The sequence below is a fragment of the Oryctolagus cuniculus genome, chromosome 5, assembly GCF_964237555.1.
Source record: "Oryctolagus cuniculus chromosome 5, mOryCun1.1, whole genome shotgun sequence".
Taxonomy (NCBI): Eukaryota; Metazoa; Chordata; class Mammalia; order Lagomorpha; family Leporidae; genus Oryctolagus; species Oryctolagus cuniculus.
Genome location: NC_091436.1, coordinates 8,194,011 through 8,220,934, shown reverse-complemented (window position 1 = coordinate 8,220,934; position 26,924 = coordinate 8,194,011). Strand labels below are relative to the sequence as shown.

Genomic DNA, 26,924 nt, shown 5'->3' with positions numbered 1-26,924 from the left:
GGCGTCTCCTGCCTAGCTCTGCCTTGAGTTCTCTGGAAAGTGGGGAGCAAGGCGGGGGAGGGTGGGTGGAGGTAATTTGATCCCGTGTTCCCGACTGCATGGGTGGGAATCTGTAGCTAAAGGAAACAGCCGCTCCCAGGAGGAGTCCCGGGACCTGGCTGCAAAGCCGTCTGGCCACTGAGGTGTTGCAGAGGGATCCTCCGTCCTGGAACCTGGGTCCCTGGCTTCCTCTCCCTGCCCTGGCCTGTCACAGGCTGCCTGGGTTAAACGCACGGGCTGCTCTCTGCAGATGGGCTGCAGGACGCGCACAGAGACCTGATCATTGGACCATGTGCCTCCGGGTCGGTGCCCCCAGCCCACTTCATCACAACGACTTTTTAAAGAGCTGTGACCGATAGCTCCATTCTACAGGTGGTAAGACTGAGTCTCGAGGAACTCCCCGTGGGTCACGTGACTAGTTGCAGGCTGAACCAGGAACTCGAGCTGGTCCGCAGATCTCCCCCCCACACACGTGCGTTTGCTCTTCCATGTGGCCTTCCTCCCGGCCGTCTTCCTCCTTAGCCCTGGCTGGCCCCGGTGGGCCTTGGTGGCGATCGGCCACCATACATCATCGCCAGTTGTCTCCACTCTGGGTCAGGGTGAGGATTTCCACTCGAGTGTGTCACTGAACGATGCCATTTGAAGCGCAGCTTTGGCTGATAAGCGTGGGACCATCTGCTTGGCACATCGCAAACATTTTCAGCAGTGGGAAAGCAGCTCTGATTCCTGCAGACACACAGGCTGCAGCCGTGGCTGGAGATGTGGGGACCGGAGACCCCGCGGGCCAGCGGGCCAGTGGCACCCCAGGATGCCAGGGGGCAGCGTCCCAGCGGTCGCCTCTGAGCCTTCCGCCGCCAGTGACGCCAGTGACGCCAGTGAGTGTGCACCCGGCTTCTCATTGTCTGGCCTCCCTTGCTAACCAGGATGACAGCTTTTCCTCTTCAGAGAGCCAGCGCCCGGCGGCGCTTTCTGTGCCGGTGCTTTGTAGCGTTCGCTGTGGCTGTCAGCGGGTGCCGGCACAAGCGTCTGTCTCCCGAACGTTAGCTGCTTTGCCGGGCGCACGGTTCTCAGACTCGGGGCGGGAGCGTGTGCGGCTGCCTTTTCTGTGGCACTCACGCCAGGGCCAGGCTGGGGGGGGCGGTGGTCTTAGGGTCCGTGCGCAGATCCGACCGTGGACTTGGAGGTCTCCCAAGTGGCTGCGTTAGATGCTGTGAATGATGAGGGAGTTGGGGACTCCCAGGCTTGGGTTTCCTCGGCCCTGGCTGTGGGGCCGGAGGAAAGCCCGATGGAGCTCCCCGTGCCTTTTCTGAGCGGGCAGTGACATTAACACGTACGCTTGCTGTTGGTGGAGTCCTGTGCGGGGCGTCAAGGTGTCTGCGGGAAGCCTTGCCCACCGGCGTGTGAATCCCAGCAGTGTTGCCCAGCCAGGGCGGTGAGGTTCTCTGGGGACACAGTGCATGGGCTGTTGCTGCCCCATCACTGTGTGGCAGCAGGGAGCCTGCCTCCGGAGTGGGGGGCTTTGGCCGTGGCACCATTCACCTTCCGGGTTGTTGGCTTTTTGTAGGGGTCGGGGGCTGCCCTGTGTTTTGTGGGATGTTTGGCAGCTTTGCTGGCCGCTACCCACCAGAGGCTGCCGGCAGCCTGCCCTCAACCTAAACATCCGTAGACGGCTGCCCCCTGCCCCTTTGAGCTCACGGCTGCAGCGCTCTGGGCATGAGGCCTCTCCGTGCAGACAGCTCCAGCGTCAGGAGTACAGGGAGGATGCGTTCAATGCCAAGTCCACCACCCTTGCCCTGCACGTGCCTGGAGGCTCCCTTCCCAGCCTTGAGACCTCCAGCTCACAAATGGATTTCTGTTTGTCCAGGTTGCTACACACACACGGGGAGGATTTGCCCTTGTCTCCGCAACTGTGCACCTGGATGGTCCAGCCTGGGGTCAGGGTGCTCTTTGGTTGCCTGGGAACAAGAGGAGGTTTCAGTGGGTGCCCCCCTCAAACCCTAGTTTTGTTGGCTTTTCCCTCTCTCCTATCCTCTGCTCCTCTCCCCTCCCCTCCCTTCTCCTCTGCTCCTCTCCCCTCTCCTCCCTTCTCCTCTCCTCCTCTCCCCTCCCCTCCCTTCTCCTCTCCTCTCCTCTCCTCTCCCCTCCCTTCTCCTCTCCTCCTCTCCCCTCTCCTCTCCTCTCCTCTCCCCTCCCTTCTCCTCTCCTCCTCTCCCCTCCCTTCTCCTCTCCTCCTCTCCCCTCCCTTCCCTTCTCCTCTGCTCCTCTTCCCCTCTCCTCCCTTCTCCTCTCCTCTCCTCCTCTCCCCTCCCCTCCCTTCTCCTCTCCTCCTCTCCTCTCTTCTCCTCTCCTCTCCCCTCCCTTCTCCTCTCCTCTCCTATCCTCTCCCCTCCCTTCTCCTCTCCTCCTCTCCCCTCTCCTCTCCTCTCCTCCTCTCCCCTCCCTTCTCCTCTCTTCCTCTCCCCTCCCTTCTCCTCTCCTCCTCTCCCCTCCCTTCTCCTCTCCTCCTCTCCCCTCCCTTCTCCTCTCCTCCTCTCCCCTCCCCTCCCTTCTCCTCTCCTTCTCTCCTCTCCTCCTCTCCCCTCCCCTCCCTTCTCCTCTGCTCCTCTCCCCTCCCCTCCCCTCCCTTCTCCTCTCCTCCTCTCCCCTCCCCTCCCTTCTCCTCTCCTCCTCTCCTCTCTTCTCCTCTCCTCTCCTCTCCCCTCCCTTCTCCTCTCCTCCTCTCCCCTCCCTTCTCCTCTCCTCCTCTTCTCTCTTCTCCTCTCCTCTCCTCTCCTCTCCTTTCCTCTCCCCTCCCTTCTCCTCTCCTCCTCTTCCCTCCCTTCTCCTCTCCTCTCCTCTCCTCCTCTCCTCCTCTCCTCTCCTCTTCTCCCCTCTCCTTTCCTCTCCCCTCCTCTCCTCTCCTCGTTCCTCCTCGCCCCGCCTCGCCTCGCATCTCCCCTCTCTTCCCCTCCCCTCTCCTGCACTCTCTCTCTCTCTCTCTCTCTCTCACACACACACACACACACACACACACAACAGTGATGTAGTGATGTTGCAGGCTGCGATGCCGAGGGTAAGGGAGAACTGAGTTCAAGTGAAGAGGATCCTGGAAGTGGCTGCTGCTTCTCAGGCATCTACAGGAAACTTCCGGAAGCCTGAGTGCGCGGCGCTAGAATTCTCTGCCTTCTCTGATTCTCCCTGCTCTTCCCATCAGCACCACTGTCCACCTGCTCCTCTCGCTTCCCCGAGAGCGGCCCCGCCAGGGCACGGGTGCGCCGAGCCTGCACCCTGAAACAGCCAGGAAACCACCCGAGAGAGGCCCTGCCTTCCAGAAACACATGGACATGTCAATCACGTGAGGGAGCTGCGGGCCAGAGAGGCTGTGCCGCTGGGCGCGGACCTCGCAGCCGGGGTCCATGTGATGCAGCGCACGGCTCCTTGGCCAAGCTGCCTCAGGCACCTGCAGAACAGTGGCCTCCTTGCTGTGATTTCAACACTGGCAAAAACCCCACTCCCAAATCTCTCCTCCGCCCTCACACGTGGCACCGCCTCCACTCGCTCTGGGTCCAGCCTGTGGTGGGGGTTGAAGACCACTCCCCGCGGCCAGCACGGTGGGCAGGGGCGTGGATGAGGTGTTGGGGTGGAGCAGGCGAGCAGCCCATCCAGGGAGGGCAGTGGTGGTGATGACACAGCAGGGGCCGTCAGCCCCCGCAGGGCGGGCAGAGCAGGGGGGGGGGGCACTGCGCGGGGGTGGAGGGGACCTGGGGCTGGGGGCTGCTGCGCCTGCGGGGTGAGGAGTGTGTGTGCCGGGACCTCATGGTGGCAGTAGCGGATGTGGGATTGTTCACACACAGGTGGACTTATCGCATAAGTAAACGCACTGAGGAGGGGGGAAGCCATGTGCTCACCATCAGAGGGGGCAGTTACAATACAAAGATGGAGAGAGTGTCAATGAATTCAGTGGTATTGGATCACAATAGGAGATATGAGTGCAAATCCATGGTTTTGCATGTATAGGAAACCCATCCATATATGTATGATACCAACAGGTGTCTCATATATATATATGATGGTCTGAATTACTACTTTTTGACTTTATGATGGCACAAAAGGAACATGCATTTAGTAGAAACCATACCTCACATTTATTTCATTTTTAAAGATTTATTTCTCGATTTATTTGAAAGGCAGAGTGACAGAGAGAGAGAGGGAGAAAGAGAAAGATCTCCCATTTGTTGGTTCACTCCCCAAATAATGACCACAGTCATCAGGACTGGGCCAGGCTGAAACCAGGAACCGGAAACTCCATCTGAGTCTCCCACGTGGGTAGCAGGGGCCCAAGTACTTGGGTCGCCACCTGCTGCCCCCGAGGCCCACTGGAGGAAGGTGGGTGGGAGGCAGAGCAGCTGGGATTGGAACCAGCGGGATGCCAGCCCTGGGTGCCTGGTGACGTGCCCAGCTTTTGTCTTCAATGGGCAGGCAAGTGTGGAACAGCAGGGACGGTCGGGCTGGCGTGCCGCTGTGAGTACCCCGCCCCCATACCGGGGCTGCTGGTCACGCTGGGGAGGGGTCTGAGCCCGAGCTGGGGGTGGTGACAGCTGACCAGTGGGGCTGGGGGGACTGTGGAGTAGGGAGGGGCCGTGGGTGGGACCCAGCACAACACGGAGGGCAATCGGAGAAGAGATCCAGCGAGGGAGATGGAGAAAGTGCAGAGGGGGCTGGAGGGGGCCCGCAGGAGGAGGAGGCGTCCAGCTCTGCTCCCAGAGGCAGACGTGAGGCGGGGGCTCCACAGCCACGCGGGTGTGGGGCAGGGGAGGGCGACTGAGTGACATCCGCTCCCCCTGGAGGCCTCGGCTCACTGCTGTTGTTTGTTCTGATGAACGCGGGTGGCTGTGCCCCTGCCATGAGGTGCTCCCCCCTCCCCGAGGGGAAGCGTGGTGCCCCTCACCCACGGGTGCCCTGCAACCATGGGTGCCCCTCACCATGGGTGCCCCACACCACGGGTGCCCCTCACCATGGGTGCCCCTCACCCACGGGTGCCCTCACCACGGGTGCCCTTCACCACGGGTGCCCCTCACCACGGGTGCCCCTCACCACAGGTGCCCCTCACCCATGGGTGCCCCTCACCTACGGGTGCCCTTCCTCTATGGGTGCCCCTCACCACGGGTGCCCTCACCCACGGGTGCCCCTCACCCACAGGTGCCCCTCACCATGGGTGTCCCTCACCATGGGTGCCCCTCACTATGGGTGCCCCTCACCACGGGTGCCCTCACCCACGGGTGCCCCTCACCCACGGGTGCCCCTCACCCACAGGTGCCCCTCACCACGGGTGTCCCTCACCATGGGTGCCCCTCACTATGGGTGCCCCTCACCACGGGTGCCCCTCACCCATGGGTGCCCCTCACCCACAGGTGCCCCTCACCCCCGTGCTGCTCATGGATGCTGGTTATGCCTCTGAGCCTCTCATTTCCCAGGGCAAAGCAGGAGCAGAGACCGGACGCTTCCGGAAACAGCCGGGCACTTCCGGAAACAGCTCATCCTTGCCTGTTGCTGTTACAGGTTGGCACTGGCCAGATGGTGCTTCCGTAAATAAAGCTCTGTGCTTTAGTAAACAGGAGTCGTGGGGCTGGCGTGGTGCTGCAGCCAGTTAAGCCACTTCTCGCAACGCTGCCTCTCACGTTGGAGTGCCTGTGGGAGTCCTGGCTCCTCCACTTAGGGTCGGGCTCCCTGCTAATGCACCCGAGAGGGCAGTGGAAGACGACCCGAGTGCCTGGAGCCCTGCCACCCACGTGGGAGACCAGGAGGGAGCTGCCGCCTCCTGGCTGTGGCCTGGTCCAGACCTAGATTGTGGCCATGTAGGGAATGAATCAGCAGGTGGAAGATCTCTCCTGTTTTTTTTTTTTTTTTAAGCAGTTTTTAAAAAAAGTTTGTTTATTTGAGAGGTAGAGTTACAGACAGAGAGGGAGAGAGAGAGAGAGAGAGAGAGAGAGAGAGAGAGAAGTCTTCCATCCACTGGTTCACTCCCCAAATGGCTGCAACAGCCAGGGCTGGGCCAGGCTTGAAGCCAGGAGCCAGGAGCACCATCCGGGTCTCCCATGTGGGTGGCAGGGGCCCAGGTACCCGGGGGGGCTTCTGCTGCTTTCCCAGTGCGTTAGCAGTGAGCTGGATTGGAAGTGGAGCAGCCGGGACTCGAGCCACAGGTGGCAGGTTGGTCGTGGCACACACCGGCCCCGTGTTGCCACTGCAGTGGTTCTGCGCGTGGTGATGCGCCTATGCTCTCGGGAAGTAGCTGGAGACGTGCACACGATTTTCTTCCGAGCTGGTCACTGCACTGGTGCCCCTCATCCTCGGGTTCATTTTTCATGGTTTCAGTTAGCTGAGGTCAACCTCAGTCTGAAAACACTAGGTAGAAAATTCCAGAAATAAACGATTAGTACACTTTATTTGTTAAATATTTATTTTATTTATTTGAAAAAGAGTTACAAAGAGACGGAGAGAGAGAGAGAGAGAGAGAGGTCTTCCATCCGCTGGTTCACTCCCCAAATGGCTGCAACAGCCAGAGCTGCGCTGATCCAAAGCCAGGAGCTTCTTCTGGGTCTCCCACGTGGGTGCAGGGGCCCAAGGACCTGGGTCATCTTCCACTGCTTTCCCAGGCCATAGCAGAGAGCTGGGTTGGAAGTGGAGCAGCCGGGTCTCGAACCGGCGCCCATATGGGATGCCGGCGCTTCAGGCCAGGGCATTAACCTGCTGCGCCACAGCACAGGCCCCTTTAATTGGCTGTTATTGTAGCATATTGCTAGCAATTGCCCTTTTCTATTATTGTTGCTGTTGATCTCCTATTTTGCCTAACTGATCAATTAAACCCGGTACTTAAGCCATCTCTGCTGCCCCCAGGGCACACATGAGCAGAAGGCAGAACGCAGAGTGGAGCTGGGACTCGGGCTCAGGCTCTCCCAGCCTACAGTTTAACCACCGAGTCAAACGTTCGCCCGGTGCGTTGCATTTTAAAACAATGAAGAAAAATCAGAAGCGACCAGCACGTGCAAAGTTAGGAGATGAGTTAACAAATCATCATCCATCGAAAGTCATGTTTTTAGAGTCTCTACTGACATAAGAAAATGTTGACAATAGGATATCAAGTTTTAAAAAAAAGCAACCTACAAAAACAGATTATGAGATGTAGTCGCGATTTTTAAAAGTGTGTGAAAAACGTTAAAAAAAAAAAAAAAGACTAAAAGGGAGGCAGACACTGGTGCAGCGGGTTAAGCTGCAGCTTGGCGCACCCGTATCCCAAATCCAAGTGCCTGGTTCAAGTCCCGGCTCCTCCCCTTCCAACCCACTGCCTGCTAATTTGCTTCCTGGGAGGCAGAAGGTGGTGGCTCAAGCACTTGGTCCAACCCTGGCTGCTGTGGGTATTTGAGGAGTGAACCTGTGAGTGGAAGATCTCTCTCTCCCTCTCCTTCTCTGTTACTCTACGTGTCAAATAAATAAGCATAAACAAATAAACTTTTAAAAAGTACTGGGGCTGGGCTGGCACCGCGGCTCACTAGGCTAATCCTCCGCCTGCGGCACTGGCACCCCAGGTTCTAGTCCCGGTCAGGCGCCAGATTCTGTCCTGGTTGCCCCTCTTCCAGGCCAGCTCTCTGCTGTGGCCCAGGAGTGCAGTGGAGGATGGCCCAGGTCCTCGGGCCCTGCACCTGCATGGGAGACCAGGAGAAGCACCTGGCTCCTGGCTTCGGATCAGCGCGGTGCACCGGTCGTAGCAGCTATTTGGGGATTGAACCAATGGAAGGAAGACCTTTCTCTCTGTCTCTCTCACTGTCTAACTCTGCCTGTAAAAAAAAAAAAAAAAGAAAGAAAGAAAGAAAGAAGGCAGATTCGAGTCCCAGCTGCTCCTCTTCCTATCCAGCTTCCTGCTAATTCACCTGGGAAGGCAGTAGAAGACGGCCCGAGTGCTTGGGCCCCTGCACCTGCATGGGAGACCTGGAAGAGGCTCCTGGCTCCTGGCTTCGGACCAGCCCAGCTCTGACTGTTTTTTGGCCATTTGGAGAGTGAAGCAGAAGAGGGAACATTTCTCTTCTCTCTCTCTGTGCCTTTCAAATAAATAAAAAAGAGACAAACACCAAAGTATCACTTGTAAATAATATTAAAATAAAAGTACTAAGAGGAAACATCCCAGGAGACCCAGGTGAAGTTTGAGGAGAGGTTGTGTTGCAGCCTGCAGCTGTGACAGAGCGTGCAATGGGTCAGGTCCTGCCCCGGCGAGAGGACAGAAGTTAAACGAGGTGTGGGGGGAGGAAGCCCCTCTGACGTCAGGGAATAGGGTGCCTCCCATTGCCCAGGTGGTTGCAGACCCACACACAGAGGGGGTCATGGGAGAGTCGGGGTGGGTGCTCCCGGCTGCCGAGGTGGCCACAGACGCTGGCCCATGACGCAGCCTCCCAGGCCGGCACTCGCTCATCTGTGAGGCGAAGGCACTGGGTTTCCAGAGGTCTCCAGCCTTTATTTATGTATTTATTTTTAAGATTTATTTATTTATTTGAAAGGCAGAGTTACAGAGAAGCAGCGAGAGAGAGAGAGAGGTCTTCATCTACTGGTTCACTCCCAAATGGCCTCAATGGCCAGGGCTGGGCCAGACTGAGGCCAGGAGTATCTTCCAGGTCTCCCACACAGGTGCAGGGGCCCAAGCACTTGGGCCATCTTCCACTGCTTTCCCAGGCCACAGCAGGGAGCTGGATTGGAAGTGGAGCAGCCGGGACTAGAACTCGCGCCCATAACGGATGTTGGCACTGCAGACAGAGGCTTCACCTTGCTATGCCACAGCACCGGTCCTCGCCAGGCCATCTTATCTTATCTTATCTTATCTTATCTTTTCTTTTCTTTTCTTTTCTTTTCTTTTCTTTTCTTTTCTTTTCTTTTCTTTTCTTTTCTTTTCTTTTCTTTTCTTTTCTTTTCTTTTCTTTTCTTTTCTTTTCTTTTCTTTTCTTTTCTTTTCTTTTCTTTTCTTTTCTTTTCTTTTCTTTTCTTTTCTTTTCTTTTCTTTTCTTTTCTTTTCTTTTCTTTTCTTTTCTTTTCTTTTCTTTTCTTTTCTTTTCTTTTCTTTTCTTTTCTTTTCTTTTCTTTTCTTTTCTTTTCTTTTCTTTTCTTTTCTTTTCTTTTCTTTTCTTTTCGTGTTTTTCTCTCTTTTTTTTTTCTTTTGAGTGGGAGTCTGGCTCAGCTTTTGGTTAGAAATTGAGACCTTCGGCCGGCACCACAGCTCACTAGGATAATCCTCCACCTTGCGGCGCCAGCACACCGGGTTCTAATCCCAGTCGGGGCGCCGGATTCTGTCCCGGTTGCCCCTCTTCCAGTCCAGCTCTCTGCTGTGGCCAGGGAGTGCAGTGGAGGATGGCCCAAGTGCTTGGGCCCTGCACCCACATGGGAGACCAGGAGAAGCACCTGGCTCCTGGCTTTGGATCAGTGCGGTGCGCCGGCCGTGGCAGCCATTGGAGAGTGAACCAACGGCAAAGGAAGACCTTTCTCTCTGTCTCTCTCTCTCACTGTCCACTCTGCCTGTCAAAAAATTAAAAAAAAAAATAAATTGAGGCCTTGGTTTTCTCTCCGTGGTTAGGATCCTTGTGGGCTTCCCTGCTTGGCTGCCCCCCAGGAAGCCGCTCCCCAGACACAGAAGAGCAAATGTACTATGCGGATTTTTATTATTATTATTATTTTTTAATCTTGGGCCATCCTCTGCTGCTTTCCCAGGTGCATTAGCAAGGAGCTGGCTTGGAAGCAGAGCAGCTGGGATTTGAACCGGTATGGGATGCAGGCAACGATTTAACCTGCTGAGCCACAGCACTGGGCAGAACTTTAAGGCCGTGCAGTGCAGGCGCACAGAGCGTGGCCAGAGTTAATCCTTAGCTTTCTCCCAAGAAAGTAGGGGCAGTAACATCTCCCTTGTCAGCCTGGCAAGCTGAAGCTGCCCGGGAGTTGGGCTGTGGTCTGCGCACCCTGTGTCCCCTCTGAAACTCACTTGATCCCCTCAGGAGACAGGAGGACTTCAAGGGCGATTCAGGCTTGCTCTTCACAAATGGATTAATGGGGTCGTGAGGTTAAAATGGGCTATCCCAAGACTGGGTCCAGAGCAAAGCCAGTTTGGCTGAGTCCCTGGCCCGCTCCCTGCCTCTCTCACTCAGCAAACAGCTCATCCCCAGAGATGCCCCTCGACCTTGAACCTGAACTTTGACCCACAGGAGACTTCTTCTCTTTAGAACCGACCCAGCCGGTGATGTTGTGTGACTTGCAGCAAAGACCAGACTAAGGCAGGGCTCCAACGCCCGCACGGCCCCCTGGCCTCCAAGCTGTGTCTTTCCCCCCAGGAACTTCTGCAAGGAGAAGGAAGAGCCCCGGAAAGGTGCTTTGGCGACACTGCCAGTGACACTGACCTGGAACCGTGCCATCACCTCCGCGGCACCTTCTGCGTCTGCTCCCAACTGAGGGTTCTGCTCTGGGCTGCTGGCCGCAGCCGGGCCACCGAGACTGTTAGGATGAACCAGTGCCAGGTAAACACGCATCGCTGCAAATACCGCTGTAACGAATGTCTGGACAGAGCACCTGCAGTCCCGGCACCGGGCAGACCCAGCGGCCAGAGTGACCCTGCTGATCCTTCCAGCCCTGCAAAGGCTAGAGGTCGTCAGGGGGAACTCAGCCTACAGTCGTGTGGGACGTGTCCAGCTGGCGCTGGTTTAAGCTGCGGAACTTGTGGTTTCCACTACGTGGAAGGGGAGGGGCTCGTGCAGTTTGAGCAGCACCTGGGCCGTCAGTCACGGGGGCGGGGCTGTGGCGCAGGTCGGCAGGGGCTGGCCCGCTCGCGCTGCTGCCTGCCAGTGTCGGCCCCCTGCCTGCGTCACTGCGACCCCGGGCGGGTCGTTCTGTGTCCCTCTGCCTCTTCTTTCTCACCTCCCCTGCCTCTGAACTTTGAAGCCCCCAGGGCTGGGTTCTCAGATCTCTCTTCCTTGTTAGCGACTCGTACTTCCTAGGCAGGCTCACCCAGCCGCGTGATTTAAAATTCCGCCAGCTTGCACGCAACTCCCGCACCCAGATCCCTGTCCTTCAATCCTCAAACTCCGCACACTCTGCTGGCCTCCTCTGCCACCTGCCTCAGGGTTTCTTCAGCCCACCTACTCCCTGCTCGCCTGCTCCACCTGCACCGGCCCCCCCTCCTGTAAACCCCGCTCACTCCTCTTCCCAACACATCGCTCATCCATCAGCACAGCACGTTGCATCCGGGCTGCACCAGGCTCCCCCCCCCCCCCCCCGCTAGCTCCACACCTGGTCCAGGTGCGCCAGGCCCTCCTGCGAGCCCACACCTGGTCCAGGTGCACCAGGCCCTCCTGCTCTCCCCACACCTGGTCCAGGTGCACCAGGCCCTCCTGCTAGCTCCACAGCTGGTCCAGGTGCACCAGGCCCTCCTGTTCTCCCCATACCTGGTCCAGGTGCACCAGGCCCTCCTGCTCTCCCCACACCTGGTCCAGGTGCACCAGGCCCTCCTGCTAGCTCCACAGCTGGTCCAGGTGCACCAGGCCCTCCTGCTCTCCCTATACCTGGTCCAGGCTGTAGTCGTCTCTCCGTCTGAACTAGTATAACGCCTCCCGCCTGGCCTGCCTCTCTGCTGTGGCTCCTGGAGGCTAACTTGAACTTCAAGGCCACGATGAAGCTGCCGAGTCCCTGTGGCGGCCCTCACGTCACTCCTTCTCCTAGACCCTCCTGTGATTCCCATCCCTCTCCAAGTAAAAGAACCTCCCCCCCCGGGGTGGGCCGAGACGCTCATGTCCCACATCAGCATGCTTGGGTTCGAGGCCCGGCTCCAGCTCCTGGTGCCGGCTCCCTGCGAAGGCTCCTGGGAGACAGCAGAGATGGCCCAGGTGACTTGGTTCCTGCCATCCTGTGGGAGACGTGGAGTACTATCCTAACTCCTTGTAGGCATCTGGGGAGTGAGCAAACAACGGATCTCTCTCTGTGTCCAGTAAATAAATTATAATTTTTGAAAAAGTCCCATCAACAGCCAGACCCTGGGGGACGCGGCCCGGCTCCCTTCCCACACCTGCCTGAGTCTATGCCTTCCCCACACTGCTCGGCTCTGGCCGTTCTGCTGCCAGTTTTAAAATTTTTATTTATTTTCTAAAATATTTATTTTTTAAATATTTATTTATTTGGGTGATAGAGTTAAAGACAGAGAGAGGGAGAGGCAGAAAGGTCTTCTATCCACTGGTTCACTCCCCAAATGGCTGCAGTGGCCAGAGCTGGGCAGATTTGAAGCCAGGAGCTTCCTCCAGGTCTCCCACGCAGGTGCACGGGCCCAAGGACTTGGGCCATCTTCTACTGCTTTCGTAGGGCACAGCAGGGAGCTGGATCAGAAAAAGAGCAGCCGGGACTCGAATCAGCGACTATATGGGATGCTGGCACTGCAGGTAGAGGCTTAGCCCACTACCCCACGGCGCCGGCCCCTCACGGGCCAATCTGCTTCAGGAGAGTGTGAGAGTTAAAGGCGGAAGTGTCTCCCCGCTGGCCACGAGGCTGCACACTCCCACAGAGGGGCCTGCGCCGGGCAGCTCTGCAAGGCCCCTGGTCCGCTTCCCTCCTCTCCTGGCCAAGCGCGACCTCCTCAGCGAGCCCTCTCCTCCATTCCCACTGGGTCCTCCAGGGCGCTTTCCATGATCCCAGTTGCCTCATTTGTTGTGTGCGGTCACTCCTTCAACTGGATGCCTGCCCCGCACTGAACTCCAGCAGGCCGGCACCGTGTCCGTTATCCTCAGTGCTGTCCGCTGGGCTCTGGACGGTGTTGGCGCTGAGTGAGTGCCAGTCTGGGGGACCAGGGCTGCCTGGGCGATGACCTCCTAACCAGGCCCGGCCTCCAGGGCAGCTCTGTGCAGCCGCGCGTGGTCGTGAGAGCACTGGCGCCACTCTGCCACAGGTGAGCTGATGTGGAAAAGGAAGATTCATCTACCCACGAATGGTTTTTGGGGAGCATTTGGCCTAGTGGCTAAGATGGCTTCATCCTGCCTAGTGGCTAAGATGGCTTCATCCTGTGTCTCGGCACCTGGACTCGAGGCCTGGCCCCACTCCCGACCCTGGGAGGCAGTGGTGACGGCCCAAGGGCAGGGTCCCTGCCACCCACGTGGGAGACCTGGGTTCAGTTCCCCACTCCCACCTTTGCCTTGGCTCAGCCCAGGCCACTATGGGCATTTGGGAAGCGAACCAGTGGATGTGTGTTCTCCTGTCTCTCAAGTACATAGACAGGTAAATGTTTTATACAACTTCCTGCAGGTCAATTATTTGATGCATAAGTAGAAAACCTGGTCTGCAAGGATAAAGTTTAGGAAGCAGACACACACACACACAGAGACACACAGACACAGACACACACACACAGACACACACACACACACACACACACACTTACACACAGACCCTCACACACAAACACACAGACACACACACACTTACACACAGACACAGACACACACACTCACACACACAGAGACACAGACACACACACTCACACACAGGCACAGACACACACACACAGACACACATACACACACAGACACACACACACACTTACACACAGACCCTCACACAAAAACACACAGACACAGACACACACACACACATACACACACACACACACACAGACCCTCACACACAGACACACACAGACTCACACACATACAGACACACACTCATACACACAGACACACACTTACACACACAGTCACACACAGACACACACACAGACACATACACACACACTCACACACATATACACAGACACACACAGACACACACACAAACACACAGACACACACTCACACACATGCACACACACAGACACAGACACACATACTCACACACACTTACACACAGACACACACACACACACAGAGACACAGACACACACACAGGCACAGACACACACAGACTCACACATACAGACACACACTCATACACACACAGACACACACACATTCACACACACATTCACACACAGACACACACACTCACACTCACACACAGACACTCACACACAGACACTCACATTCACACACACACACGGAATACTAACAAACCAAAGAAAGCCGAGGGTTAGAGTTGGAATCAGTGGGCGAGGGGAGCCCCTGCCTTCCTCAGGGGGGTGTAGGGGTGGCTAGCATATATCAGCAGACTTCAAAACGTTTGTGGGGAATGGAATCAAAGATAAGTCTATTTGGGGCTGGCGCTGTAGCACAGCAGATTAAAGCCCTGGCCTGAAGCACCGGCATCCCATGTGGGCGCTGGTTCTAGTCCCGGCTGCTCCACTTCCAATCCAGCTCCCTGCTATGGGCTGGGAGAGTAGTAGAAGACGGTCCAAGTCCTTGGGCCCCTGCACCCACGTGGGAGACCCGGAAGAAGCTCCTGGCTCCTGGCTTTGGACTGGCCCAGCTCTGGCCGTTGTGGCCATCTGGGGAGTGAACCAGCAGATGGAAGACCTCTGTCTTCCTCTGTAACTCTTTCTTTCAAATGAATAAAATAAATGTTAAAAAAGATAAGTTTATTTTTGTGCAAAAAAGAGAAGCAAAGTGCAAGCCTGGATTTCCTCAGCCCCTGTTTCCACGAGCTCCTGAAGTCGCTGCCTTCATTTCGTCGCAGCAGAGGCGAGGGCTGTGCAGGGCTTCATTCTGCAATTAGCTGGTGTGAAGGGAACTTTCGGGCTCTTCGTGTTACAGCCTCAAACATTTACCGTTTTCCTTGTCTTGGGACTCGGTCCTGCTGAGTGTCTGCCAGGTGCTTCCCCCCGGGCCGGCCTGTGGGGCTCGGGCAGGGCCACACCTCCCGGGAGGCTCACCATCCTCCACGCCGAGGGCTGGTGAGCGCATCCAGGCACGCCTGGTCTGAGCAGGTGCATGGCTTTGTGGTGGGTGCTGAGACCGAGTAAAACAAGTGCCACTTCGTGGTGGCCGCCGTGTAAAACCTTGGCGTGCTGTTAACCACAGTTCCCCTTGGCACTCCCACCTGCTCACCACTGCATAGGTCACTTTGTGCATGGAAAAATGACAAGAGCCACGTTGCCCAGATGCGTCCTTTGTCACGGGGTTTTAATGCAAACAGCGCAGTCCCTCTGGCAGGAAAGCAGAGGCAGAGAAGGGGGAGGGGGTGACTTTCAAGATGTCAGGGTTCCGCCCCTCTCGCCCACCGCATCCACCTCAGCACTGAGCGCAGTGGGTTGCAACACGGAACAAAGGATCCTGGGAGGCAGATGTGGTTCAGTTCCTTCTCTCTTGGTGAGATAGCTAATTTTACCATTGTTAGAGAGCCGTGTATAGTCTATTTTTAAATTTTTTATTTGTTTATCTGAAAGGCATAGAGACGGACAGGGAGATAATAGAGAGAGAGAGAGAGAGTTCTTCTACCCACGGGTTCACATCCCAAATGCCTGCAAATAGTCAGGGCCGGGCCGGGCTGAAGCCAGAGGCCCCACACGCCACCTGGGTCTCCCACACCGGTGACAGGGGCCCGAGACCTTGAGCCACCCCCTGCTGCTTGCCACAGTGTGCACTTCGCAGGAGCTGGGACGCCAACCCCGGGCGCTCTGACCTGCGTGTGGGCACGGCGTCAACCATTCACCAAAGGTTCACCCCGTAGAGTCCATTCAGCATATTTTTTAAAAGGTTTTAAAAGGTTGCGAACCGTAGCTGAATCTCAGCTTTTCGTTCCAATCCATCCATTTTCCTGACTTCATTGTCTGTCTGTCTTATCTACAGAAAGGTGCCTGAAGAGCCCCCTGCCCAGGCTTCCTCATGGAGGAGACAAACCCGACCCCCTCGGTGGCCGAGGGGTCCCTGAACGCCTCCGCCCGCGGGAACGGCTCCGGCGAGCCCCCCCGCCCGCACATCCCGGCCGTGCACTGGGTCATCATGAGCGTCTCCCCGCTGGGGTTTGTGGAGAACGGGATCCTGCTCTGGTTTCTCTGCTTCCGGATGCGGAAGAACCCCTTCACCGTGTACATCACCCACCTGTCCATCGCCGACATCTCCCTGCTCTTCTGTATCTTCATTCTGTCCATCGACTACGCCCTGGACTATGAGCTCTCCTCGGGGCACCACTACACCATCGTCACGCTGTCGGTCACTTTCCTGTTTGGCTACAACACAGGCCTCTACCTGCTGACGGCCATCAGCGTGGAGAGGTGCCTGTCGGTCCTCTACCCCATCTGGTACCGATGCCACCGGCCCAAGCACCAGTCGGCGTTTGTCTGTGCCCTGCTGTGGGCGCTGTCTTGCTTGGTGACCACCATGGAGTACGTCATGTGCATAGACACGGCGGAAGAGAGCCACTCCCGCAGCCACTGCCGGGCGGTCATCATCTTCATAGCCGTCCTGAGCTTCCTGGTGTTCACCCCGCTCATGCTGGTGTCCAGCACCGTCCTGGTGGTGAAGATCCGGAAGAACACGTGGGCGTCCCACTCCTCGAAGCTGTACATCGTCATCATGGTCACCATCATCATCTTCCTCATTTTCGCCATGCCCATGAGACTCCTGTACCTGCTCTACTACGAGTACTGGTCCACGTTCGGGACGCTGCACAACGTTTCTCTCCTGTTCTCCACAATCAACAGCAGTGCCAACCCGTTCATCTACTTCTTCGTGGGCAGCAGCAAGAAGAAGCGGTTCAAGGAGTCCTTAAAAGTTGTTCTGACCAGGGCCTTCAAAGATGAGATGCAGCCCAGGCGCCAGGAGGACCGGGGCAATGCCGTGTCCGTGGAAACCGTGGTGTAGGCCTGCGGGGAGAGCTGTGGGCCACGGATAATCTGTCGATCTCCTTGGAGCACGATCTGAGGGCCTCCTAAATGCGGTACCAAATGCATGACTTGGTAATTAACCATGAGATTGTTCTAGACTGTACCCGTGAGACGCTGACTACCGATGGGACGCGATCCCGGGTTGCCCCTTCTGGAAATGCCTACACACGTGTCGAACCTCTGTCGGGTCCGGACTTGGCCGGGCGCTTTGTGTTCTCAGCTCTTCTGGCGACGTCTTACCACGAACCACAGAAACCGCTCCGGCCGGCAGGGGGACGGCTGGGCGCAGGAACACGTTGCGGACGGGTTTGCTGGACCTTGAGGATGCAGAACAAGGAGCTGGGAGGGACAAGGGTCTGAGTCGGGGAGACCCCGTTCCTTGCTGTCTGTGTGACCTCAGGCGAGAGGTGCCAGGGCTCATCGGTGCCCCCTAGGACTGTCATGAGGCTGTGAGGACGGGGAAGAGGAGGCTGGCACAGTGTCCACGCTCAATCAGCTCTAGCCCCTCCTGGCTGCTTTAAATGAAGACAAAACACAGCTTCCTGGTTTGTAAAGCACATGCACACGCACACGCACACACAGCTCTGTCATGTGCAAACATTGTTCTGCGCTTTCCAATGTTGAATATAAATCGAGGGGCGCCCTCCTCTCGCTGGCAGCACGAGCGCGCCCCGTGGCGTGGCACCTCAGCATCTCAGGCTGTCAAGACAAACTCGGCCCCGCTGCCGGAGCTGCGTGCGCCTTCCCCTCCCTCTGCGGTGCGGAAGCGCGTGTTGGGAGAGCCTCTGCATACTCATTCCACGCATGGAACTTAACTCACAGAGGCGTGCGGGTGATGGGCGCGTGGAGACCCCCACCGTCCGTGAAGTGGGTTAGGCTGGGGCAGGTGCGCGCCTCCACGCCTCCTTTTCCTGAGACATTCCTCTTTGTCACTCCTGGAAGGGGCTGAGCGGGAGGGGCTCGCGAGCAGGATGTTACCCCGATTCTTCGCTCCCCAGCGCTTGCCTGGCTGGGCTCTGCCTCCTCCTCGCCTGCCCTGTCCGGGTTTCAGCTGTGAACCGGTCTTGCCCTGTGGTCTGCACTGCCCAGTCCATGCCCTTCTGCCCTCTCTAGGGGACCCACAGAATGGCTGTGCCTCATGGGATTCTGCAGAGCGTGAAATGTTCAAGGCCACGCGTGAGCCCACTCGTGCTTAACTGTGTTCTCCGAGAGGACCAGAGCAGCGGCGAGAAGGCTCCCCGTGGCAGCCGCTCCTGCCTCTTCTTCCTTTCTCAGGGAAGTGACTGTAACCAAGGGAGATGGGGAGATGGGGGAAGTGCGCAAGTCTCCCGCTGAGCCGGCCCCGCTGCCAGCCTCGCTCCGCTCCTTGGCGGGTGACGACATATGATTTGAAAACAAGGCAGCTTGCGTTCGGAGCCCAGATGGGGTGTGGGGCGGTGACATTTAGAGCGATTCTGTTTTTGGTTGAAAACGGAGCACCCCCACCGGGAAAGAACAGAACTCTGCCCGGAGATCAGAACGACTCCCCCCGCCCCGCGCCCCGCCCCATGCGCGCTGCCTGCGCTCGGGTTGGCGGGAGGGGACCCACTTGCTCCCATCCCAAGGAGAACAGGGACTCGAGCCGGCAAAGACTAACAGCTACAAGGAGCTTGTGCCCAGGGGAAGCAGTGGGCGAAGCCACATTTAGCACCTTCCTGCAGTTAAGGTGGGGAAATTGAGGACGGACATAAAAGTCGTGCCGGCCTTTGAGAGAGTAACAACTCCTTGCGAGGAGGCAGGGCCCAGAGTCTGGCCGTGCCATACAACCGAATCCCCCGTCTCTTCCCTACGCTCGTTCCCGAGTGAACAACCAAGTTTAAACCACAAGAAGAGTCAAGTGCATTTGCAAAGGCTGAGAGACGAGCAGGGAGTGGATACCCCCTGGGCATTTGGACAGTTTGCCCACGTCGTGGCGGATCACCGGTGCTTTCCTGAGAGTCCTCTGGGACTGGCGAGGTGAAGGCTGGCAGGGCCTGTAGCGTTCCTGATACCCACACGACCTTGTCTGCAAGACGTGCTGCCGTGGACAAGGCAAGCAGAGACCAGAAGGACCCCCAACCCGGTCAGGGGAGACAGAGACGCACAGGAAGCCACCGCCTCTGCCGCACGCAGACTTGTTCGTGGACGTGCTCTCGGGTGCCTGAAGGCAGGTAGGATTTCAAACACTAGGGGCCGGCATTGTGGCGCAGTGGGTTAAGCCACCACCTGTGGTTTCCCACATGAGTGCTGGTTCAAGTCCCGGCTGCTCCACTTCCAATCCCGCTCCTCGCTAGTGCACCTGGGAAGGCAGCAGAAGATGGCCCAAGTGCTTGAGTGGCTATGAGATGTGAGTCCTGGATGGAGCTTTGGGCCCCTGGCTTCAGCGAGTCCCAGCCCTGGCCATTGTGGCCATTTGGGGAGTGAACCAGCAAATGGAAGATCTCCCTGTGTCTATCTGTCTCTCCTACCCCAACCTTTTCTCTCACTCTGCCTTTCAAGTAAATAAATATTTAAAAACAAAAAAGACCTAAGGAGGGAGGGCGGAGGATTCCAGGGAGGTGGGGCTTGAGGGTAGGAAGGGACAGGGCAAATCCAGTGGCTGTGCCCTCTGCTGGTTGGCTGGAGAAATGGCCCCAGGACACGCGGTTGTCCTGAGTGACCAACACCCCCCAGCCCTGCTGTGGTCTCTGGTCTCCTGGCCCCACACCCTTTCCGGTTCCTGGAACCTGGGCTCCACGGACTCCACGCCACACTCGCCCTCACCCTGGGCTGCTCGGGGGCCGCCGTCGTCTCTCATCCCCGCCCTCTTGCAGTCGACTCGAGTGCTCCAGCCCCTGCCTCCTTGATGGAGCCCTGGGTCTTGGGGCGACTCCATGCCCATCTCTTCTGGAAGCTCCAGCCCCACGGTCCCGCTGCCCAACTGTGGCCTCCTGACCTTCACGCCCCTCGTTTTCCCACTCCCACTGACCCAACCGCTGCGGCACGCAGACCTCCCGCCCCGTCTGTTGGGCTCGCTCCGTCAATGAGCCTCCTCCTGGTCTCTGTCCTCTGGCGGTCCTGGTCTGGTCGCCCTCTAACCACGGTCCTCTGCTCCTTCGCCCCCTGTTGTGTCCTGCCCTCCGGGGCCAGCTGGCTCCAGTGCAGGCCGGGCGCTGGCCAGACAGTGGCTCCCACCATGCACGGAGCTGGGAGGGCCCGGCCCTCGGGGCCATCTTCATCCACCTTGGACAGCTCTCTCCTCAGACTCTTGCGCTCATCCCACAGGTCCCCACGGCCACCTCCTCAGAGCTTGCATTTTACACCACCATCCTGAGGCAACGCCCCTCGCAGACGCCCACCATCCACAGGGACCCCAGGCCACAGCCCCCTCCCCCCATCAGATGTCCCCCTCCACCCACCAGCCTCCCAGAATGGGCCTGGCTCCTGCACAACCAACCGACGTCTTTTTGTTTTGTTTTATTTCTTTTTAAAAATGCTTATTTATTTGAAAGTCAGAGTGACAGAGAAAGAAAGAGAGAGGAGAGAGAGAGGGGAGAGAGAGAGAGAGAGATCTCCCATGCACTGGTTCGTTCCCCAAGTGGTCATAATGGCCAAAGCTGGTTAGGAGAAAGCCGGAAGCCAGCAACTCCCTCTGGGTCTCCCATGTGGGTGGCAGGGACCTAACCACTTGGGCCATTCTCTGTCGCTTTCCCAGGCGCTGTCTCTCTGCTGGACTGGTTTCCCTGGATACGCACCCAGCGGTGAAGTGTCCACACGCTCATCCTTCATCTCTTCCGCTGGGGCACAAGCTCCCTGGGGACAGGGGCTCAGCTCTGCTCCGTGCTGTGGCCTCAGCACCCAGCAGAGCACTTGCTCGCCGTGTGCTCTGCTCTCCGGGCTGTGTCTGCTCCACGTGGAAACCATCTCACTAAAGCAAACAATCAAGACCAAAAGCCGTTCCCTGCTCCTGTGGTCCTGCTCGCCTCCGGCCCCACCTCTCTCCCTCCCACCCAGACAACGTCCTAGAAAGGCCCCACTGCGCGGGCCGGCCTTGCTCCATCGCAGTTCAACGCTCACCATCCTGTCCGCTGATTTGCCGCAGGATCGTCCTGCTGAAACTGGCCTGGCTAGAAATACCAGTGCCTTCTACTCTGTCAAAGCTGATGAGCGGAGGGTGGACCTTTGGCCAGCTGTCACGACACCTGTGTCCCACCTCCAGATATTGGGGTTCAATGCCTGACCCCAGCTTCCCGCAAGTGCAGAGAGGTAGCTGTGATGGACAGGTGGGAGACCTGGATGGAGTCCCCAGTTCCCAGCCCCCAGCTGTTGTGGACATTAAGGGAATCAATCAGAGGATAGGAGCTGTCTGTTTCTCCACCTTTCAAATAAATAGGAATAGATTTTTTCAATCTAATGGGTTTTTTTCTATCTATGTCTTTTGTGGCATTAGACACAGTTGTCCATATTCTTCTCCCAAGGTAGCACTTTCCTTAGATTCTAGTTTGCTGCTTCTCCTCTAGCTCTCGTGTTAGATCCCGGGATATCCTTGGGTACAGTTTGGAATCCCTTCTCCTCCACCCTCAAAGGGCCATCTCTTCCGTGACCCAGTGGCCGGCCTCTGCTCTCCGAGAACCCTCCCCGGGGTGTGCATAGCTGCCTGCAGCTCGGCGCCAGCCTCAAGTCTACATGTCTGGGGCAGAACTACTTGCTGGGCTCCAATCCCCAAGTGACACTTTTGTCCTACTGCCTGCAAGTGCTTCCAGTACAACCTGTTCATTCCCCCACCACTGCCCTTTTTCAGCGAATGACACCCTGGGCCCCTGTCACCCAAGCTATGCCATCCCCTGTGCACAGACCGCGTTTGCCTTTCTTAATCCAGCAAGTCCCCTTTGGCTCGGGAGAGCCCGCCGATGACTGAGTCCCTGGGTGGCCACTGCCTGCCCCTCTCTCCTACGCTTTCTCCTGCTGCGTCGCTCCACACGGCAGTGCCTCTCCTCTGTACTCAGGGGGACTTCCTGTTCTCCTGGCTAGCCCACTCCAGCTGCCTCACGGCCTGCCCAGTGCAGCCCACTTCCCCAGGCGCCCTTCCCCCACCCCAGCCAATCCTGTACCATCAGCGTCAGTCCAGGCCGAGCGAGCACGGACTTCCCGGAGGCAGGAGGGCGAGGGGTGGTGGACAGCGTCACTGGCCTAGACGAGGCTGCGCTGACCCGGGTTGTGGTTCCTCTGCAGGCCACACCGTATGCGCTGAGCCACAGTGCGTCCCACCCCCGTGCCCAGCGGAGGTGGGGCTGCCGCAGTCAGCTGCCTCCGGGGGGTTGTTTCAGGAGCCTATGGGACATGACTTTTGGGGCCCCTGCAATTTTACCAGAAAAATAATTCCTTTGGGTTAAACTTCGCCTTTTCACTCGACCCCTTCTAAAACTGTACGTGAACCGTAGGTGCGGCGGGTAACACAGCAAATCCTATGTGATTTTTCCGTGTTTGTTCTCATAGAGGACAGGATACGCGGGTGTCCAGGCTGCTGAGGCTGGGTGGGGAGTGGGCAGTGGGGGTGAAGAAAGGAGGAAGTGGGAGCGATGAGGTACTTGGTTCTTTGGCTCCACGTATTAATTTGAGACGGGGAGAGGGAGAGAAAGAGACAGGGGCCAGGGATTCCAGGCTGAAGCCTGGAACCAGAGACCAGTCCAGGTCTCGCATGTGGGTGTCAGGGAGCCACTGCAGGAGGCTGGAGTCAGGAGCTGGGGCCAGGAATCGCACACAGGCCCTCCAATGTGAATGTGGGGGCCCTAACCGGCAGCGGCTGAACCACCAGGCCTAGTGCTCATGTTGTATTTCCTCTTTGTAGCCAGCGTCTGACTCTCTAACATTACACGGTTGTATGGGGAAGACATTTCCATGATATCGAAGCATTAATTAACAAATATGCATCACTTTGAAAATTGGTTCCCAGGCCAGCTTTGTGGTACAGAGGGCTAAGCACCGGCTTCTACCATCGGAACACAAGTGTGAGTCCGGCTGCTCTGCTTCTGGCCCATCTCCCTGCTAATGCACCTGGGAAAGCACTGGAAGATGGCCCCAGTGCTTGGACCCCTGCAGCCATGTGGGAGCCCAGAGGGAGTTCTGGGCTCCTGGCATCAGCCTGGCCCTGCCCCAGTCATTGTGGCCATTTGGGGAGCGAATCAGATGGCAGACCTCCCTCTCTCTCTCTCTCTCTCTCTCTGTTACTCTGAATTTAAAGTATAATAAATAAATAAATAAAATGAATCTGTTTAGTTCAGACTCAGCCTAGAGCCAAAAGTAGTTTCAGTGTACAGTGTACATTACTGAATGCCACAATAGTTGGCAAATATACTTGTAATATGGTTCAGTACCTGCACACACACACTGGCCCTGACTGAACTATTAAACTGACAAACCATTCCATCAGCCCAGTGAATTCCTTCCAAAGACTTAGAATATATGGATTTCTTTTTTAAAAGATTTATTTATTTACTTGAAAGTCAGAGTCACACAGAAAAGGAGAGGCAGAGAGAGGGAGAGAGAGAGAGAGAGAGAGAGAGAGAGGTCTTCCATCTGCTGGTTCACTCCCCAGCTGGCCATAAAGGTTGGAGCTGAGCCGGAAGCCAGGAGCCAGGAGCTTCTTCCGGGTCTCCCACGTGGGTGCAGGGGCCCAAAGACTTGGGCCATCTTCCACTGCTTTCCCAGGCCATAGCTAGAGCTGAATTGGAAGTGGAACAGCGAGGACTCAAACTGGCACCCATATGGGATGCTGACACTGCAGGTGGTAGCTTTACCCACTACACCACAACACTGGACCCAGAATATATGGATTTCTTACAGGCCCTCATTTCTACTCCAGATGAGAAAGTTAAGTAATGGATCAGTAATATAACTTTTATACATCAAGGTTAATTTTTTAAAAAAATTATTTATTTCTTTGAGAAGCAGAGTGACACACACATGGGAGGGGGCAGAGAGAAAGGTCCTCCCTCCTTCCATCCTCCCCAAATGGCCACAATGGCCAGAGCTGGGTTGATCTGAAGCCAGGAGCCAGGAGCCAGGAGCTTCTTCTGGGTCTCCCACGTGGGTACAGGGGCCCAAGCACTTGGGCCATCTTCCACTGCTTTCCCAGGCCAGCTGGGTCGGAAGAGGAGCAGCCGGGACACAAACCAGTGCCCATGTGGGATGCCGGCACTGCAGGTGGAGGCCTAGCCCAGCATGCCACAGTGCTGGCCCCAAGGTCAAATTTTGTTTCCATGTCAAACATTAGGACAGACATCACCAAAACCATATATGTTTCTTTTCTTACCTTTCAAAGTTGACTTATATAAATATTAGTGAGCCGTTAGGATTTTCCACACAAAACGCATTGGGTGATCCATTGAAGACAATGTTCCCTGCAGCTCCACTTCCTGCTGCCACAGATGGGCCCCGCATTGGCCTTCACGTTGCTGTTCATTCGGACTCTGAGACAGTTGGCTCAGAAGTCCAGCAGTGCCAAGCACGCATTTTCACACACGTCATGGCTTTCAATAATTCTCTGATAACTTTAATTATTAGCAAGTTGGGGCCTTTTTGCTTTACACACCCAGAAAAATCGCACCCAACGTTTGTCAGCAAGCGATAAGACACTGCGGCTACCAAAGGCCCAAGCCAGGGTGGCCCGTCAGCGTTCTTCCACCTGCGGCCTCCAGGCTGCGCTGCTGAGCTGAGTCTCCCAGCCACCCCCGGGGCCGCGCCCACCACCCTCGCCCCTGCGGGTTTCCTTGCTGTCTTTGCTGTCTGGTTTGCAGCTCTTTTCCCCACCTCTGAGACGTCTCCTGATACAGGGTCTCCCCCTTGTGTGTCATCGCAAGCCAATCTAAATAAAAGCTCATTTTGTGTTACTGAAAAAAAAAAAGAAAAAGCAACATCGACAAGGTATTTCCATCGCTCAAAGCTGCGGGGCGAGTTGCGCCCGTCACTTGCTGGGATCCCCGCGCAGCTACATTCGTGCAGCCCTGACAGCGTCCCCGGGGGGGGGGGGGGCTGGGCAGTCCAGCAAGATGGAGCACCCACAGTGCTCTGGGATAAGGCAGGAGCTGGGCAGCTAGGAGCCGGAGGTACCCACAAGCCACCGCCCACCTACTTGTCAATCAAAAGCCCCCTTCCTGGGCAGACCCTTTCTCTGCTGAGCAGGTGCCCCCCCCCCCCCCAGGTCTGCTCTCCACCCCACTTCTCCTCACCTGCGCTCGTGTGTGCGTGTTCACTTTCTCACCTTTCAAATGCACTCTGTCACTTTGCGCACCTCCTATGTGCCTGTGCTTAGAATGCTTTTCTAGTAAGAAGGCGATGACCTGGAATAGAAAATTTGCAATTCCTTCCCGCACTTGAACATGGCTGGGGGCAGGCTCAGTCACCCTACCAGGTCCCTGGGATTTCCCAGGACAATGGTGACTGTTCGGAGAAGAAATGCCCGAGAAGGAGGCTCATCCAAGAAGCCAAAAACCAAGTCTCGAGTTCTCATGGGGTTAAAATTACAACCAGCTTTGGTTAAGGCCAAAGAACAAGAAGAACTTTTTCCACCATCTCAGTTTCACTTTTTTTTCAGGATTTATGACGAGACTTTGGACCTCACTTTACTAAGATCCCATTTGCCGAAGCCGCTCACGCACGGATAAGGAGCCCTCTCGCTCTCCCTGTTTTAAACGTGCACATGTGGACAACAACACACAGGGCGGTTGTCAAAGCGGATTCAAAGTGAATTAGCGAAATCACCCGGCGCAAAGCGAACGATTCCAAATGCAGGAGACAAGCGCGAGGCACGGATGAGGCGTTCTGAGCTGAAGGTGCCGAGGCTTGTAGGATGCCGCTCCCAGGAACGCCCGCTCTACGTGAGGCCTTAGTTTCGGGCTGGCAGGTCATCTCCAGCAATGTTCGTGGACGCGTTGCCCCCAAAGGCGGTGGGCTAGGTTTCGGACTCTGCTAATCACCCAGGTAGGCAACACTCGTTGGATTGCCAGCTCCCCCAGCCTCCACGTCCCGTAACTCCTGAATTTACTGATCCTGGCCATCCTGGCGCATCAGCGGACGCTGCTGGGAGCGGGTGGTTGTGCAGAGCAGTCTGAGGTCACGCACCTGTCCCCTCCCACCCCCGCACTCCTGGAGGGAAGGTGAGTTGCGAGCTCCCTGCTAACATCCCTCCACGGTGCCTCTCGCCAGCCCTAGGCTGGAACGGCAGAGCCCGTCCTGGGGGAACAGCGGGAGGCAGGAGTGGCCGCCTGACCGTCCACGCAGCAGCCTCGGCTCCCCTCCGTACCTGCGTGACTGGAGACTCCGTTGGAGGTCCCGAGACCTGGCGCGAGTCCTTTCTCTGGGCGTCTAGGGGAGAATGGAGGCGGCAGAGCGCCGGCACCCGCAAGGCAGGAAGCCCACAAGGGGAGCAGAGGAGCTCGGGCGCCCCCAGCGGCGCCCACCCCAGCAGCGCCCTTGCCTCCCGCTCCTCCCCGGGAGGGGTCACCCCCTTGGCGTTAGCTTCCAGCTCTTTCAGGCCGGGCACCTTAAGGCAGAGCACACAGAGAGCCTTGGGCAGTAGTGGTCGCCTGTGGTGACCTCAGGGTGGCTTCAGGGTGGCCCACAGCGTCTACTGCCATGTGACAAAAGTGGCCCCCACAGGGGTGGGCGTGTGGTGCACTGGTTATGCCCGCGTCCTATACCTGAGTGCCTGGGTTCGGGTCCCTGCTCCATTTCAGATTCCAGCTTCTTGCTAATGGAAACCCTGGAAGGGCTGGGGCCCTGCCATTCACTTGGGAGAGCCGGACTGAAGGCCTCCTGGCTTAGCCTGGCCTGGTCCTGGCTGTTATGACATCTGGGGAGTGAAGGAAGCAGCAGATGGGAGGTTTCTCTTTGTCTCTGCCTTTCAAAAATAGGAAATAAATATTAAAAAAAAAAAAAAAAAAACAAAGGAGCTGTGCCAAATAACGCGGGTGGAAACTGTGGAGTGTCAGCCAGAAGCGAGTTCTGCCGAGCGGGTTTTCGGCCTGGCAGTTAGGACGCCCGCGTCCTGCGGCAGAGCCCCCGCCTTTGCTGCCAACCCCAGCTCCCGGCTCCA

General features: G+C 57.0%; 1 protein-coding gene across 1 annotated transcript; it reads left to right on the top strand.

Annotated features, from left to right (window-relative positions):
* The first annotated feature begins 550 nt into the window (after positions 1–550).
* On the top strand, positions 551–25,957 carry MAS1 (MAS1 proto-oncogene, G protein-coupled receptor). The gene is made up of 4 exons (XM_051854189.2): positions 551–914; positions 10,377–10,559; positions 15,798–19,023; positions 25,425–25,957. The coding sequence occupies exon 3, from the start codon at positions 15,834–15,836 to the stop codon at positions 16,809–16,811; it is 978 nt and encodes a 325-aa protein (XP_051710149.1). The 5' UTR covers positions 551–914; positions 10,377–10,559; positions 15,798–15,833; the 3' UTR covers positions 16,812–19,023; positions 25,425–25,957.
* The last annotated feature ends 967 nt before the right edge of the window (positions 25,958–26,924 follow it).